The sequence below is a fragment of the Leptonotus elevatus genome, chromosome 12, assembly GCF_054856555.1.
Source record: "Leptonotus elevatus isolate MCC_2025b chromosome 12, RoL_Lele_1.0, whole genome shotgun sequence".
Taxonomy (NCBI): Eukaryota; Metazoa; Chordata; class Actinopteri; order Syngnathiformes; family Syngnathidae; genus Leptonotus; species Leptonotus elevatus.
Genome location: NC_141250.1, coordinates 13,038,687 through 13,055,823, shown reverse-complemented (window position 1 = coordinate 13,055,823; position 17,137 = coordinate 13,038,687). Strand labels below are relative to the sequence as shown.

The following is a 17,137-nucleotide window of genomic DNA, read 5'->3' as shown; positions in this document are numbered from 1 at the left end:
ATACGTTATATTTTAAATGTTTTAAGTGTCCCACTGACACATTTATACGTTTTATGTTTTTTTTTTTTTGCTAGAGCATACAGAAGGCTTTGATGCAGCCTCTCAATTGCAAAGAACGGTTGAAGAAATGGTAGTTATTACACAAACTGCCAGCAGGTGGCAGCAGAGCAAAAGAGATCAACCAGGGCCATGTTGAAAAAAAAGCTCATTTACTCACAATTCTAAACAATTTGTGATCAATGATGAAACTTAGCTATAGTCTAATGCTAATTGCTGCAAAAAGGAATCAGATAGAAAAAAAATCCTAATGAAAGAATAGACTTTAATCTTTCTTTTGGTAGGTTACATGTGTTTATAGCAATAGAACACAATATTCTGTGGGCAGTCAGAATCCAGTAAAACAGCCAGGAGTGAAGGGAATTGCTTCAGTGAAAATAGCTGGGAGTGAATGAGTTAATAAGTTCATTTTCATATTATCTCAATTTCCACAGCATTGAGCGCAACTGAATATAACCCCCACCCACTAAATTTAAAAAAGAAAGAAAAATGGATATAAATGAATATGGATGACCTGACTACTTATGAAAGGCAAATCATAGCTACATTAGCTGCGGGATAAAGCACTGCCTGCCTAAATCAGAGCTATCCATAGATGACAGCTTAGACCGTCTTTTTCAGCTGGAACATGCCATTTTGACATTTTCTCTACTGTACTTAATCACCTTCTTAGAGCTTGGCATTTCCCACTTGCTTTCCCGTGGAACATGCAAAGTGGCTGACCATTTGTAAGTGAGGCTGGATTAATTCAAGATAAATACGTACTCAACTGAGGCAGCCTGGTGAAGACGCGCTAACCGCTTTAGCAAGTCTTCCTCACAGTTGAGAGGATCCAAGTCCCAATGTCGACCCTACTGGGGGGGTCTGTTCCCACGCTTGCCTGGGTTTTCTCCAGGTACTCTAAATACTATATGATAATAATAATAAAAATAAAAACCTGGAATTTAAATAGGGATGCATAGATTTTTTATGTCCAATGCACAAATGATTGCTTCATCTTTTTTTTCCCTCAGGTGTAGATCCCGCACTGCAGATAGACAGCCGGATCCAGGCCTCCTCCCAGGCCGTTCTGTCTGCGTCCAAACACAACAAATCTCGGGCAGCCAACGCTAGGGATGAGCGCTTCCGCTCTGGTAATCACATCTTTGGACTTTGTGTGAAAGTTTTGAATTCCTGCTTGAGCTTTTTAATGGTGCGCCTAAACCGTGTACTCTTTTGTGTGGCCTAGATCTGCACACAGAAGCCGTCCAAGCAGCTTTGGCCAAATACAAAGAAAGGAAGATGCCCATGCCGTCCAAGAGACGATCCGTACTAGTCCAGTCCTCTGTTGAGGCATGCACTCCGCCAGGTGAGACTTTTGCATCTGCATTTGGTGTGCTGTGCTTTGCCAATCTTTGGTATATACTATAATTAGCTATGCACATACATCCCTTACTACTGTAGTGTAGGATGCTAACAATCCCGTAATCCAAGATTGTGCTGCAAAGTACTCCACAAGAAAAAGAAACATTCCATTTGATGACTGAATCTATTGTTTGGGATTACAAAGGACTCAGTTGTCAAGAGTGTGTTCCCAGCAGGCCTTCCCACATGTTGCATACTGGATGAGATTGTTAGCATTGTCTCAGAATGTCAACACTTTACCTGTTTATTTAACAGTGTGTGCTGTGTTGATGTCAGCCATGTTGGAATTCACAATACCAAGGCTTAACAAAGCACTTGTAAAACCCTACAGTGGCTTAATCATTGTGTTAACTGTAAATCAAATATCTATTTTTGCGAATAGTGTGAATCATTACTGTTAACACATAACAGTTGATCACTTGATCACTGTTACATGGTACATTGCAGTAATTAGCTGGCCCGCCAAGTCATTTATGTATAGCTCATTAAGCAGTGCCTCACTGTTCTATCCTGCTGTTTTTGTCTGTTCAATACAAGCGACTCTGTGAACTTAATCAGTCTCCCCGCTCGCTTCTTGTCTGTTTATATGCGATGAATGCCAACTCTCGACTTTACACTGGTTGTCTGACCCTCACTATGTTCTTCTGCTTCACTTTGCCATGGTTACTGAGATATAGGAGAGATGAGCAAAGGAATAACAGATTATTCACTGTGAAGCAGTCCCTTTGAGGCCGCTGGCTGTACAGACATAAATATGGGCTTGTTAGAATGGAGCCTACAGTTTTGCGAGGCAGCTTTTTCAAGGCCATGTTTGAGATGTCACTTGGGGATTTTGTGTTGTGCTATACTCAACTGACAGATTGAACATTTGAATGCTTTTAGTTGGCAAAATTAGAAAAAAAAAAGTGGTCTGGTGCCATTTTGTGGCATCAAAGGGCAATTATACACCTTTTTTGGCGGGGCCTCAATTACTCTCGGATTGGTGTGGTAACACCGTATTTTATTATTTTTAACTGATGATGTGTGGTGCAACTGAATTAGTATCACACCATACCAGTCATGCACAAATCGCCCACGCCTTGTGTTGCTGTCCTCTTATCATGACATGATGCTACTCTGACCTGTCCAACACAGACACCTCCTCTGCGTCGGAAGACGAGGGCTCGCTGCGGCGAAAGGGACGTCTGGCCAACTCCACTCCCAACCAGAGCCACAGCCACCCAGCCGTCGAGCACTGGTTTAACCGGGTCATCCAGGGTTCGTCCACCTCATCTTCCGCCTCGTCCACCTCGTCCCACCCGGGCGGGAGGTCTGTCACCACCAGCACCAACGCCAATAGTACCCCTCTCAACGCCAACACCAAAGCTACTGCACTGGCTGATCTTATGTCACACACCCACATAGGTAAGAGCTCATTTTCTAATTTGTAACTTGTGACTGAAGCACTAGTCCATTACGCGTTTCTAATTAGACTTCGTCTCCGGTTGTCATAGTAACAAATGTCGGACTAGGCCTGCAGTATATAGGGCGGGATGAGGGCTGCCTTATTTGCATGAAAAAGTGAAAACAATGAAATAGAAAAAAAGAAATAGGGTGTTGTAACTTGATATCTGTGGTTTTGACAAAAGCAAAATAAGAATAATAGATCATCAAGTATATGTGATGTGTTGGTGCGTGTTTACATGCTTCATAGGGGGTAACAACTTCTAGCATTGTCTTGCTTTTGCTGAATTCCGCAGAGGTTTGAAGCATTCAATTATCTCCAGCAATCAATTTTTTTTCCTATGGTTCCCAGACAGAAAGCAATGTCCCACACAACTGCTTTTGTCAGCACTCAAGATACACTCAAGCACTTAATGAGGCCAGACAAAGAACATCAAGAGTGTTCATTTATGTCTTCGGACTGAGTAATCTTTGTCTGAAATCTCGCTGTCATTCAGCCATGTAAAAAGGCTTTGGGCTGTTCTGTTGTCAGAGCTGCTCTATTCATGTAGTGGGTTAATGCTCAGTGTGACGTGTTGCCGCCAAAACACTTAACCACATGGTTGTTGTTTTTTAGAATAGCATGTAGATGCGTAGCTAATATAGCTGAATAATTTCTTTAGATGTCACATAGGACAAAAACAGATCTATGGATTTGTTTTGATTTGATGACAGAGACACACTGCAGGTGAAAAAATACAAAATACATAACACTTCAGGGTAGATGCATATTTAGCATAACATCCTAGCAAACAGCATGCTATAGTAGTAGAAATGGGCCAAGTTATCAATTTTGGCGAACATGGTAGCACTCTGTACTTGTATAGTATTAGGAGGGGAAGGCCAACTCGTACTACTGGCCCAAGTGCGTCATCTGGCCTCGTTATAGCACCGCCCCTCACAAATCTGAACAACTGAAAAGGAGTTCAGTGCTATATTTCACCAATTCAGCACTAAATTGTTCTACCAGTAAGTCTTTGCACATTTTTTAAACTTAGCTTTGAACAAATGTCATGTGTTTAGAAAAAAAACACAAAAATGACTTTACTGTGTCTTTAACCACTCATTAAGTGTAAAGCGGGTAGCCTGCTAGTGGCTAACAAATTAGCAGCTAGTACAAACCGGTACAGTAAGTGCTCACTCATCCACATGGCGCTGATGACCAACGACTTGGCATGTTTTTGGAACTTAGCTTTGAAAAAATGCAATGTATTTAGAAAAAAACACACAAAAATGACTTAACTGTGTCTTTAAAAACTCATTAAGTGACTAGGTGTAGCACGGCTAGTTGACCTCTTCCTTTCTCTCTCCCCTGCCACAGATAACCACATAGCTCCCCCAGACGTGACAGGCCTCTCGGAGCGCTCCTCACTTCATGTCGAGCAGTCCCACATTGCCTCGGTGCGAGGCGTGTCCCGTAGCTACAACCACCACACCAGCATCATGGAGACGGCAGATGGTGAGTGTCCTGTACGCACGCTGTTCCACGGTTTCCTCCGGTTTGCCTTTCTCCCCTGCTGTTTGTCCCTCTGTTTTTCCCTCTATGGTAGTCTTCCTTTTAGACTGGCGCAAGCTGCTGGCTGACCCTCTTTGTGTTGCTATGGTTACCCCTCTCCTGTGCCCCTGGGAAAAAAACTCTCCAGTAGTATGTCTTAATGGTTGTTTTGTGATGTATTAGTAGTAATTCTAATACGTATCACTGTGTGGTGATTTTGCGGTATAATTTAGGAGTCCTAAAAACAGCCTTCAAGCACCATTTGTCAGCTCAGGATCACAAAGCCAGTATTATTGAGTCAAACAAATGTAGATGTGGTTTGCCAGTAAATAAAAGCAGGCGTCAAACTTAAATGATATTCTAAATTGTGCATCACGTGACGCTCTATATTCCAGCCAATATTTTCTGCAAATTGATTCGGGATACGAAGGTAACTACTTCATTTCATCCACAACAGAGAACAGGAGGGGCTCCCTCTCCCTCAACATTGCAAGTCAGTCAGCAGGGTTTTTGTTAAAACTTTGGCTAATGCGAAATACTATTGCTGTCTTTGTTAGTATTTGCCAGTTTCCTTGATCCCCATTCTTCCTTCCTGCAGCATTTTGGTTCGTATTGGAAGTTGGCCATGTTGTACAAGTTGCGGTGCCCACAGACTGCAAAGATTATTTTGTCTTATATTTCTTTTCTCCACGCTCCCTGCACAGCACACCCGTGTCTATGTTCCGTATGAATGACATAGTAAGCACATTCTCAATGCTGTTTGCCTTTTTGGAACTTCTGCCTAGTGATTTGACATGATTACGGTGACATTCGCTGTTGTTAGTTTTAATTAGAGATGCTAAAATTCAATAAATAACACACATACTGTGATTTTTATTTTTTTTGACGTAAATAAAATGGTTTTAGGACTTTCTTTACCACGTCGATCGTGAACGCTGCTATTACTTTGTGATTGGATGGTCAAGGATGCAGCGGCGGAACTTCCAAAGACTTTCCATTCACACAAAAAGGCTAAAAATTGATTGGCTTTTGGGCTCAAACATGCACGATGACAGCACGTAGTGTCCCCGAGATTTTGTTTACTGCAATGTCGTCTTTCGTGGATCCAATCAATGGTATCATTGATCAATTACAAAGCTATTACATGGCAGCCAATCACTAGAAAATGATTGCATGACAGCCGATCACGGATTTTACATAAATGATCTGATCCAGCCAAGTTGGTCAGCTCTGCATATACGCAAACCCCTGGATGGACACACTCCACAAACACAAGCTGAAAATGATGTATCTTTTCATAAGAAGTCTGTATGTAGGTAAGCTTTCTTATTATAGCTGGCAGTGGTGCATGGAATTTGTTTAGTAACCCCCAAAATAGGTCCACTACCTTGCTTTTCAAGTTAGATTTGATTATGGTTCATTCTTGATCGAACAGCCTGCAAATCCTTGGCCACAACGGCCAAATGCAGTGGACTCTGCGATCTAGATTTCTCTTGTAAGTTGACATTAATGCAAAAGCCATCAAAGCCGGATGAAACGGTAACAAACACCAAATTGTAATGATAATTGGAATGGTGTAATTCATTAAGAGTTCTGTAAATTGTGTGGGATTGATTGTTGATTAATGGTGTGTTGAAACAAGTAAAAATGGAGTGGAATCTCAGTCCTAGTTTGGTGCATCTATTTGAAAAGTACCTGCATTTGTGAAGGATTATGTTCATTGACGTCCTCATTTGTTTCTCCTCCAGGCTGTGAATGGAGAGGTGAGGGATCCCTCAGTTTGATAAATGGTATTTATTATTGCTACCGTGCTTCTTCCTCTTTGGCAGCCCGTGCATTTGTTGTGCATGTGACTACTGTTAGGTGTTGCATCCCTCTCCGCCTACCATGTTGTTCCTCCAAAAACGTGAATTCACTCATTTGATCCATCTGTTTTGATGTTGTTCGTGTTGTTGATGGTCTTGCCGGCAAGACGGATGCCTTTGCATTTGTGACGTTGTGAATCTCGTCCTACTAAAATTAAATGCTGTACACTTGTTGGTGTGAAGAAGCTTTTCTTTGACAGGTCTATATTAGCGTGGATACTTGCTGCTTAATGTGTTGTGCAGTACGTGCAGGTTATCCAAAGCTGATGCTGTTAGATTGCACTGATCTATCTGTACAATCAACAAAACTTACTGTAGCACTGCTTTCCTTTTGGCTTTGAGACGATAGCAGGTGGCGACGGGCGTCTTGTTTGGCCATTGCTTGAAAGTGGCTCTGAATCGTCGCCCATCCTAGCGTATTATGGAAATTAGCAGCACTGTTATGACACTGGAGCTGTTATGTTGAGAATGGATTACTCAGACACACTTGCAAAACTTATAACAGTTAACAAAAGATTTGCTTGGTTGTTTATTCTTACAATCGAGTAAACAGGTACTGGTCACAGAAATGCCTGTAAAACAAAAAACAAAACAGTGTTCTGAACAGCTTTCAAACAACCTCAAGGAGTCAAAAAATACAACAAGACAGAATGATGCAATACAATGCATGGTATGTTTTGTGCGCTGAAAAAGGTAAATTCATTCTGAGAACACTAATATGTTAATTACTATCCTTGGCAAGTCCTCATCTGCTGCTACATTACATTAATATATCAAAGCTTTTGAGTGGATGGCACTCTGGGCCATCAGATGTTGTCGTCCGTGTCTAATTGGCCCATCAGGTGCCGCACTGCCCCTCACATGTGCCATCCCAATGTGTGTATGTGCCTTTATACGAGCAGACTGAGGCTGTCTGAGCCAGCCTTATTATAGAACAAAAACGCATCAGGCAAGCTGTGTGCAGCTGTGGCCTCTGTCTCCTGTGGCTGGAATGTCTGACACTTGTCCCTCGCCAACCTAGAATGAGTTCACATGGCCAATACCGTGTCTTAAATAACTAAGGAAGTCCTTATTTCCACCATGCAGGCGGTCCAGTTCAGATCGGTAAACCCTTTGTGTGGAGTTTGTAGGTCGGGGTTGTTCCAGCAACATACTGTACATAGCATATCGTAGTCGTCATTAAATCAAAGTCCTTCTAAAGTGAAAATGCATTTGTCAATTCTGAATAATTAAAAAAAAAAAAAAAAAAGCCAAAAATATTAAATAAATCTTTCAAAGTGTGAAAAATCAAGCTGTCTTTGCTCTCAAATGCTGTCAACATGTCTGATGAATTGTGCTGAAAACACGCCCCACTCAACTTTCAATTGTCAATAAAATGCCTCTCCTACAACCTGGAAAATTGATGAGATGCTCTAAAGAGGCAGTGAACTATCTAAAAGGTAATGTATTTTGGGGATCTGAGCTAGCTACCGAGCTGTAACTACACATCACACTTGCCCCAGATGACAAATATGAACGAAGGCAAAGGATGGGGGGAACTCAAGCTTGTAGCCAACATTTTAGCGACACCCCAAAAATGAGAAAAACTGTGAAACAGTTCAAATGGTTTAATGCTGTCTGTATCTCCACATTTTCAGCAATTCTTTTCAACCTTGTATAATTGTATTTAGAAATCGAAATTCACTTACAGGGTCTTAAATGTTATCATGTTTAGTAAAGTGGAAAACCGACCTCTCCAAACCGAACCAAGTGGAACCATACTGGCTCAGTGCAGTGGGAAAGTACCATTACATTCCAAATTAACTAGCAGGAAACAATTCTGTTGCTCAAGAACCTCATATTGTACAATTATATCACCAGAATGTTATATGTTAGGTCTTGGCTGGAGTATGGTCAACTTTAGTTTTGCTGTAGCCACTTGCCGTGAGCTGAGCACACACAACTAATGAGAGACCTCATGTCTCAGATGCTGGTGAGGAGATTTATTGTTGCTAGGCAGCAGGCGAACCTGATTAGTCAGCCTGGGAGTGTTAATCCAAGAGTTTGCTGACTTAAAATACTGATTTAGGAGCACCATTGGGTTTTGCTGTTTGGTTGAGTGACAACTGTTTGGGCTGAAATCGTCTACTTATCTTTCGTGTGTTCTCCCCTCACTTATTTCTGCATATTTTACTCATCTTTTCTGTTATTTTCTACTGCTGTACTATTTATTTCCTTCGTTTATCATCCACGCCTCTCGCAATATTTCTCATCATCGTCTCCGCAATATCATTGTGTAGGTGTTCCAGTCAACAGCCGCGTCTCTTCCAAAATCCAGCAGCTGCTCAACACACTGAAAAGACCGAAGCGACCGCCTTTGCGAGAATTTTTCGTGGACGACTTCGAGGAGCTCATGGACGGTGAGTGTCAATCTTCTTTTGACTTCTATAGCTTTCCGTGGAATGATCAGCCAGAGGTCAAAGTTTGGTCCAGATGCAGAAGCAGATGCGGACATTTTCTCGACGAGAGGCGCGTGCACGAGGAACAGTGGCTTCAACCTTGGCCGAGATGTGTGCTCCGCTGTGTGCCATTCTTGTTGTTGCTGTACCAAGCCCCTTGCCACACCTTACAAATAAACAGTCCAAGTATACTTTTAGATAAGTGATTGTTTTTCTTTGTTGTTTCCCACCTCACCTCCCACTGTGGATCAGAGACCACCAGGTGTGCAGAGGGAGTGGTAAGGCAGAGCTGGGCCACAGAAACACAGACACACATTGTGGACCAGTCTTTTTCTCTCTCTCAGAATTCCTTCATTCCTTACCAGCCCATCGTGGCTTTTGGGTGGTACTCTGCCAGGCTGAATAAACACTGTGCAAATGAAAACGCAGCAGGATTAGTAACACACCAGCAGGTAATTGTAAAGCTCTCCTAACTCTAGCAGAGTGGAGCGAGCGCCTGCACTCTGGTGCGTGTGTGTGTGTGTGTGTGTGTGTGTACGTGCGTGCGTGCGTGCGTGTGAGAAGACCTTTCCTGATTAAAGTGTTTTATCTGGAACGCATAAATGAGATGGAATTCGAAAGCAGAAGTTGGGCTGGCCAAAAACAGGGACACAATATACGACTTTAATCCCCTATCCTTTTCTCAATCCGCACTATCACGCCATTAAACAATCCCCCTTGTATTACTTGTGAGCCTCCCTCTGTGAGATATGTATAATTCACAGATTTACCACTACCTTGTAAAACACTCCAGCTGAATGGCTCCACAGGGTCACCGGTTATGCTAGGAGTGTTGAAGGCGATGCAGAATTGTCACCACCAAGTGGTTGTGGGTATACATTTTCTTCTCTCAGTCCTTATTGCAATCAGTGCACCATCAAAACAATTCCAGAACAGAGATTCAAACCCTAAACCTCGGAACTGTGGGGCGGACATGCTAACCACTGCCTTTTATAACCAAAGCATGCAATTTCCAATATTGCTGTTGGAAAAAAAGACTTGCTGCTTCATGTCATTTTCTTTTGTGTGTATTTAGTCCAGCAACCCAATCCAAACCAGCCAAAGCCAGAAGGCCAACTGATGTGTCCCCTTGAGGGGGATCCCCTCGGAGTGGTCACCAACTGGCCTCCCTCACTGACAGCAGCCTTGCAACGATGGGGTACCACTCAGCCCAAGAGCCCTTGTCTGACGGCGCTTGATAACGCCGGCAAACCCGTCTACACTCTCACCTATGGTAGGTATGAAGAGGACTGTTAGCCCACTGTTCAGGATGGACAACATTAAAATACAAGCCTGTTGGAGAAGTTTAAATGCTTTTCATTCATGTGGAATCTTTTTGACATTCAAATCATAATCTTGAGAATGAATAATTGTGCTGTCGTATGGTGTTACCATTGCAGGTAAACTATGGACCCGCAGTCAGAAACTGGCCTACACACTTCTCAACAAGCTAAGCACTAGAAGTGAACCTTTGCTAATGCCTGGAGATAGGGTAAGTCTTGTAACATGTTTTGTGCTAACCTATTTTTCTATGACAATAAAACGTTTTTATAACTTTAAATTAGCCTATGCAACATGAGCATAGCACTGGCCAACACATTTAAAAAAAAAAAGAAATTTTCAGAGGTTCAAATGAACTTTTCTGGATGATTTTTTGTTTGTACCGATTCCTAATATGCTCTTATGGTTTAAGGGAGCAATTAAGGGGCAACAGGTGGATTTTTTTTCTCCCTGAAACGTAGCTCCGAATTAAAACACAATGTGAAGTCCATATTGTGCAAGTTTCAGTCAGTTAAAGGGGAAGTCAACCCAATTTTTTCCCTTAACAATAGTATGTTGTCTGTGCCCCCACTAGTCTAATCACAGAATTTTGATAAACATTGCATTTGTGGAATATTAAATAAGTAGCAAATCCACACATTTGTATCCATCTCAGGGGCAGCTATTTTTCCGCTTGCTGTCAACTGACAATGACATCATAGTAGGCTCAGGTAACGGCCAATCACATTGCAGCTTCAGAAAAGAGGTGAGCCATGATTGGTTGTTACTTGAGCCTACTGTGATGTCATTTTCAGTTGACAGCAAGTGGCAAAATGGCCACCTCCTACTAATGTAATGTAAAACCAGCCATGCCTTTAATATATATATATATATATATATATATATATATATTTACATACACACACACATGTGTACACTTATACATACACATACACACACAACAGAACAGAACTGTGATTTTTCGCACATCATTACACCCCAGCAATTATAACATCTATGTTGTTTCACCTTTATTATCAACCACCAGAGGGCAATCATAATGCGGCCTGTGACAAAAAAGCTTGACACCACTGGATCTGATTCATCCACAGGTTGCACTTGTGTTCCCCAACAACGATCCTGTAATGTTCATGGTGGCTTTCTATGGCTGTCTGCTGGCAGAGTTGGTGCCTGTACCTATTGAAGTGCCGCTGACCAGAAAGGTAAAGACTAAAAGATGGAAAACTTAAGGATTCATGTTGTTCTGCTCAACATGACACACGAAGAGCAGGAAAAGCCCCAATTGGACATTTAGCAATCAAAAGAGTAGAGTGGGCTTTATTCTTGCAGACTTCTGCCTTGCAAACTTCTCATGCAAGACGCCATTATTGTGCTCAATACAACACAGGCAGGCAAACAGGAGTTGAGAACTGTCAGATAATTAATTGACCCCCTTTCAATTAAGGAAATTGTGTCATTAGGCCAGTCCTAATCACTTCCTTTTAGCCATTAAGTTCCTGTATTATAGTTGTTGTGTTTTTTGCAGGTAACAAATGCTTCCCTCTCTGACTTCTCTTGTTGTTGCTACTCAGGTGTCTATTCTAATATCCATGCGCATTTATTTGTTGCTAAAAACATCTCGTTTTTAGTGCCGCTATTTGTCGCAGCAGCTTCATCTGTTTCGTGTTCTATTTCCAGAGCATTATTATGCATTGAGAATCAACAAGCGCATCATGTGTTGTACCCGCTGAATATTAATGCATGTACTTGATTGCCCTTTATAAGCATGCTGTTTGCGGAAGCTGTTCACTAACAAATGAGATTGGGGTGAAGTGAAAAGATTGTTATACCAGTCCAATTACTATATCAGACGACAGACGCTCACTGTTTTTGAGACTAATTTATTAACGACCATCTCTTCTCAAAAGAGTGTTTTTCTCAGCATGTAGTCACATGTAAGATGATCAATTATTGCACTGCAAAAAGAAGTAATGAAATCAGAAATACATTACTTAATTTAAGCAGACTGATCTGCCAAGGGTACAAGAAAATTTGATTATTGGAAGACTTCTTAAAAGAAGTTAAAATAGCTAGCCTAATGAAACGTGTCTTAAAACTGGCGTATTTATAACACTTATGCCTATAGAATTATGGTATCTCTGTGCCTGTAGAATTATGGTATTTTAAGATAAAATTACTTATAACCATTAATTAAACTCATGAACAAGTTAAAATACATTTGAAAGATTTTTACTCATATTTTGCCTTGATTTGAAATATTTGTCAATCTTAGTTAGATTTTAGATTTTGCATTGTACCCGATGTTGCTGTTTCTGTGTGTCCCTATTGCAATTCTCCCCTTGCTGTAAAGTACTTTTGAGTGGTGTGTCAAACGTTCTTTGTAATCTTTATTTGTTGGTCCTACAGGATGCTGGAAGTCAACAAATTGGCTTTCTGCTTGGCAGCTGTGGGGTGACGTTGGCTCTTACCACTGATGCTTGTCAGAAAGGTTTACCCAAAGCACAAACTGGGGAGGTAGCCACATTCAAAGGTAAAGTCTGCTCATATTTACTTTCAATTTGACTGTGCTACAATTTGGATTTTCATCCGATTTCATGTTTCTGCCTTGTTAGGTTGGCCCCGGTTACTGTGGTTTGTGACTGATGGAAAACATGTTGTGAAGCCTCCCAAAGACTGGCATCCTCCAATACGTGAAGCAAGCAATGACATAGCCTACATCGAAGTGAGGGATACGCCATTAATCATCTTGTACACCATAACCAGATCGAACACAATGTGACGATGAGTTAGGGTCTGTTGGTTAAGTTTGGATAAATGTTGGTTATACAAGAACCTAGAAAAGCCAGGCAATCTATGTGAAAATAGAAACATCTCAATTGATTCTATAGCTCATTTTACAAAAGGAGCCCATACCTGAGTGTTGAAATTAGCAAAAACAAGATTAACTTTAAAAAAATAAACAAACAAAAAACATATTTGTAATTGTTGGACAATGTAAGAAAACTTAAAAAAAAAAATTAACGTTTATCAGCTTGTCATGGACTACATTGTTACAAGTGACGGTGATGCCGCCTACTTGAAAATCCCCTTTTGGTTTAGCATAACTGCCATGCACAGTAAAATGTTATTTGGTTGCTATTCCACCTGCTAGTTTCTAGGCCTATATAAATTACTCATCAATCGCAATTTTATAGCATAAGATCAACTATCCTTCTGTATCTTGCATTACAAAAAGGCAGATGTAATGAAACACATTGAATTTGGGCCTCATATCAACTGATTTGGCTGATAGAAATTCAGTACCACAATCAACCTTCACACTGAAACTCGCATTACGGGCTATTTTACCGCTGGAACTTTTGGAGAACTTTTCAATTTACCTTGGTAAAATTCAGTTTGCGTGTTTTTCCACCAACAACAATTTCCGGGGTAATTAAATTCCCCAGGGGACATCCGAGTATCTCATCTCAGCAGCAGGGTCTTGCTGAGCCAAGCTGGAACTTTGAGGGAGCGGGCTGCACTTATGGAGGACCAAAACTGCCCAAATTAAAAATAAATGACTAAATAAATGACTAAAAGTGAGGAAAAAAAACGTATATAAAAAAAATGTAATTTAAAAATATATATACATTGAAATAAAATAACAAAAAATACATATATGCATAAATAAAAAAAAGTTAAAAAAAAAATATATATATAAAAATAGTCAAAATAAATACAAAAATAAATATATAAATATAATTAAATATCAATGAATAAATAAAAACGCTCTGCTCTCACATTTATTTATTTCATGTTGCAGACACTCTGCCAGGACGAAATGCTATTGAAATGAGGGGGCGGTCGTAAGCGTGTCTTGGGTTGGACTCCACCGTTGCAAACTACCTTTCATTGGTCAAGTGAGCGGCTCAGTGAACAAGGAAGTCTCGATGGCTTACATGGAGAGCTCCATCAATGGACAACTACCACCCAAGACACACTTAAGACCGCCCCCTCATTTGAATAACATTTTTTAATTATATTTTTATATCCGTTTTTATTTTCACTTTTAGTCATTTGTTTATTTATTTAACATTTGTTTATTTTGAATTTTGGCAGTTTTGATCCTCCATATGCACTGACCAAGGCTGATTGGATGTTCAATTTCGGGGTGGTGTTGTTTTTATATCGGCTGGGCTCATTAAACTCTTACGCTATCAAACTCATTTGAATTAATTACCGAAAACTCTAAGACGCTCTGGAAACACAAATTCTAAATTCCCTGCGGAACTTTTACAACCAAGAGCTCCTGTTACCTAGAACTCAAAGATCCTGGGCTTGTTGGGGGAAAAGCAGCTCTTGATTGAATGACAACTAGTCTACCTTTTGTCAGAACTCAGATGGGATAGACCCCAGCTACCCGAGACCCTGAACAGGATAATCGATGTAGCAATTATATTGGAGTTAATATAAACTGCCATGCTGTTTTTCTGTTTGTTTTCTTGTGCAGTATAAAACCAGTAAGGAGGGAAGCACCATGGGGATCACAGTGATCCATTCAGCCATGCTCGCTCACTGTCACGCTCTCACACAAGCCTGCGGCTACACTGAAGGTGAGTGACGACATCACCATATCTCCTAATTGATTTGTCAATTGCATTAGAATAGATCAATCGCTATGACGTGTTTGCGTCAGGTCTGGATGAGGTCTTTTACCAAAGTTAGAATATAAGGTACCTTCTCGTCTGCTGTGCTTGTCCTAGTTTTGCTCTAAATAACTCTTTTCAGGTCAAGTACCTCTGCAGTTTTTATTATTTATTATAAAATGTGTCTTTGTTGATGTAAAGCTTGTACAATGTCCTTTTGTGACTGACAGCTGAGACGATAACCAACGTGCTGGACTTCAAGAGAGAAGCCGGTTTATGGCATGGGGTTCTCACTGTGAGTGGTAATATTCAGATTCCCAACTTAATAAATCACACTTTTTAAACAAATTGTAAACGTATTTGAACACACAATAATTAGCAGAGATGAAATGTATATAAAATACTGAATAAATGTAATAATTGGATTTTAAAAAACGAACTGATCTCATTGTAACATGTAAACACAAACATATATGAGAACAAGGAAAAAATGCAAGCATATGAATTAAGAATCAGAATGCATGGCTGCCATTATTACTGCTCATTTGTTCTATTTCAAATGTCTTAATTCTAAGCTTATTTACAGTTACATGATGCACGTGATGCCTGATTATTTCCTTACTTACCTTGTCATTGCAGAGCGTTATGAATCGGATGCATGTGATCAGCATTCCTTACTCCTTAATGAAAGTCAACCCCCTCTCGTGGATACAGAAGGTTCACACATACAAAGGTGAGGGTCTGCCTGTGTGAGTGTGTGAGCCATCTTAGTTAGTTAGTTTCATTATTATGACAACCAGAATGAGAATCTCTTAAAAGCGGAGCCCATGGTTGGGTACTGTTTTTTAAAACCTTAACACATTTTTTTTTTTTACCTGAACTGACATGTTTGAATAGGAATACGAAGAAGTCTGTTGACAGTAATAAGTAAACACATTTTCAAATTTAGAAATATAGTTAACGTAAAAATAAATAAAAGTGCAGTACATTTCATTTTAACTAGCTGAAAAGGAACATGATGTTTATCACAACTCTGCACCGTCAGTCAGGTATTATTATGTCTGTAGTGAGATGTGTCCAACTTGTGTTTGGGTGTCCGCTGACCAGCTCGTGTGGCCGTGGTGAAGTCAAGGGACATGCACTGGTCTCTGCTGGCTCAAAGAGATCAGCGAGACATCAGCTTGAGCTCGCTGCGCATGCTGATTGTAGCCGACGGAGCCAACCCATGTGAGTCCACGTGCGAAAAATTGAACAGTGCACAAAATCACCCATTTGTCATCAGATTGGTAGATCCTGACTCGATGCGTTGGTGTTTCTCCCTATTTGGTGTGTTTTATAAACGATACCATGCGGCAGGGTCAATATCGTCCTGCGATGCCTTCCTCAACGTGTTCCAGACACGTGGGCTGCGACCTGAGGCGATCTGTCCATGTGCCAGCTCTTCAGAAGCCATGACTGTCGCCATCCGCAGGTGAGATGACGTTACTGCAGTTTTTTTGTTTTGTTAACAAGGAATATTCTTTTGGATATGTTGCTGAAGAGTCAGACCCACTCGTAAAAATGCACATTATAGGGAAACCATATAAAAAAACATGTAAAAAAAAATAAAAAAATAGTTTCTCCCCTTCAACATGCTTTAAACACATTTAAAATGATTAAAACACAGTATTTGAACACAAAAAATTGCAAGCATTAAATGCATAGAAAATACTGTACGTAGTGTATGTATTTCAGATGCATTAAAGCGTGATCCCCTTGATTGAGTGAATATGACTTTGTCCTTTAGACCTCCAGAGATGGGCGTCCCTTCACCGGGCAAGGCGGTGCTGTCTATGGCTGGGCTGAGCCACAGTGTGATCCGTGTGGACACCGAAGAGAAGCTCTCTGTCCTCACCGTGCAGGATGTGGGACAGGTCATGCCTGGAGGTACCGTATACTCAGTCGCATGTTATAACAATAAATGTATACGCGCAGCACATGACAAATATCCTGATGTTTGATTAAATGGCATTTTGCAGCTTTGGTGTGTGTGGTGCGAGCGGAGGGGACGCCGTACCTCTGTCAGACAGATGAGGTGGGAGAAATCTGCTTGAGCTCGAGATGCACGGGTGCGGCTTATTACGGCCTCCAAGGAATGACCAAGAACATATTTGAGGTTAGTGTTTGTAATTATGCCCAAAAAAGGCATCTCTACATCACCCTAAAATACGATGAACAATATTAGAAGCAATAAAAAAAAGTAGTAAACAGCAGCTTTTTTTCCAATTGAAACAGATCATAAACTGCTATTTTGGACAGCTTTAGCACCATAAAGCTATTGTTTTAATTGCCATTATTTAATAGTGTTCATATATAGAAGTAGATCTACTCGTTACGTCCCCGGGCGACGTAATAATGGTGTTGAAGTTCCTATGAGTAGTCTAGGAAATTAAAACTGCATGTTTCCTGATG

The 17,137-nt window shown here is 40.8% G+C and overlaps 1 protein-coding gene across 4 annotated transcripts in view; it reads left to right on the top strand.

Annotated features, from left to right (window-relative positions):
• Positions 1-17,137, top strand: part of dip2a (DIP2 acetate--CoA ligase A) — a 76,638-nt gene that overhangs the window by 42,406 nt on the left and 17,095 nt on the right. For 2 of the 4 annotated variants that reach the window (XM_086090871.1, XM_086090872.1), the window contains exons 3-20: positions 1,071-1,190; positions 1,286-1,405; positions 2,596-2,865; positions 4,265-4,402; positions 6,187-6,228; positions 8,583-8,702; positions 9,817-10,014; positions 10,181-10,272; positions 11,153-11,263; positions 12,468-12,591; positions 12,674-12,783; positions 14,551-14,653; positions 14,917-14,981; positions 15,326-15,419; positions 15,794-15,913; positions 16,043-16,157; positions 16,473-16,612; positions 16,705-16,841. In XM_086090871.1, the coding sequence (XP_085946997.1) occupies positions 1,071-1,190; positions 1,286-1,405; positions 2,596-2,865; positions 4,265-4,402; positions 6,187-6,228; positions 8,583-8,702; positions 9,817-10,014; positions 10,181-10,272; positions 11,153-11,263; positions 12,468-12,591; positions 12,674-12,783; positions 14,551-14,653; positions 14,917-14,981; positions 15,326-15,419; positions 15,794-15,913; positions 16,043-16,157; positions 16,473-16,612; positions 16,705-16,841 (2,219 nt within the window). The remainder of the gene's footprint in view (positions 1-1,070; positions 1,191-1,285; positions 1,406-2,595; positions 2,866-4,264; positions 4,403-6,186; positions 6,229-8,582; positions 8,703-9,816; positions 10,015-10,180; positions 10,273-11,152; positions 11,264-12,467; positions 12,592-12,673; positions 12,784-14,550; positions 14,654-14,916; positions 14,982-15,325; positions 15,420-15,793; positions 15,914-16,042; positions 16,158-16,472; positions 16,613-16,704; positions 16,842-17,137) is intronic. The other 2 variants (XM_086090874.1, XM_086090873.1) reach the window with 1 other exon arrangement.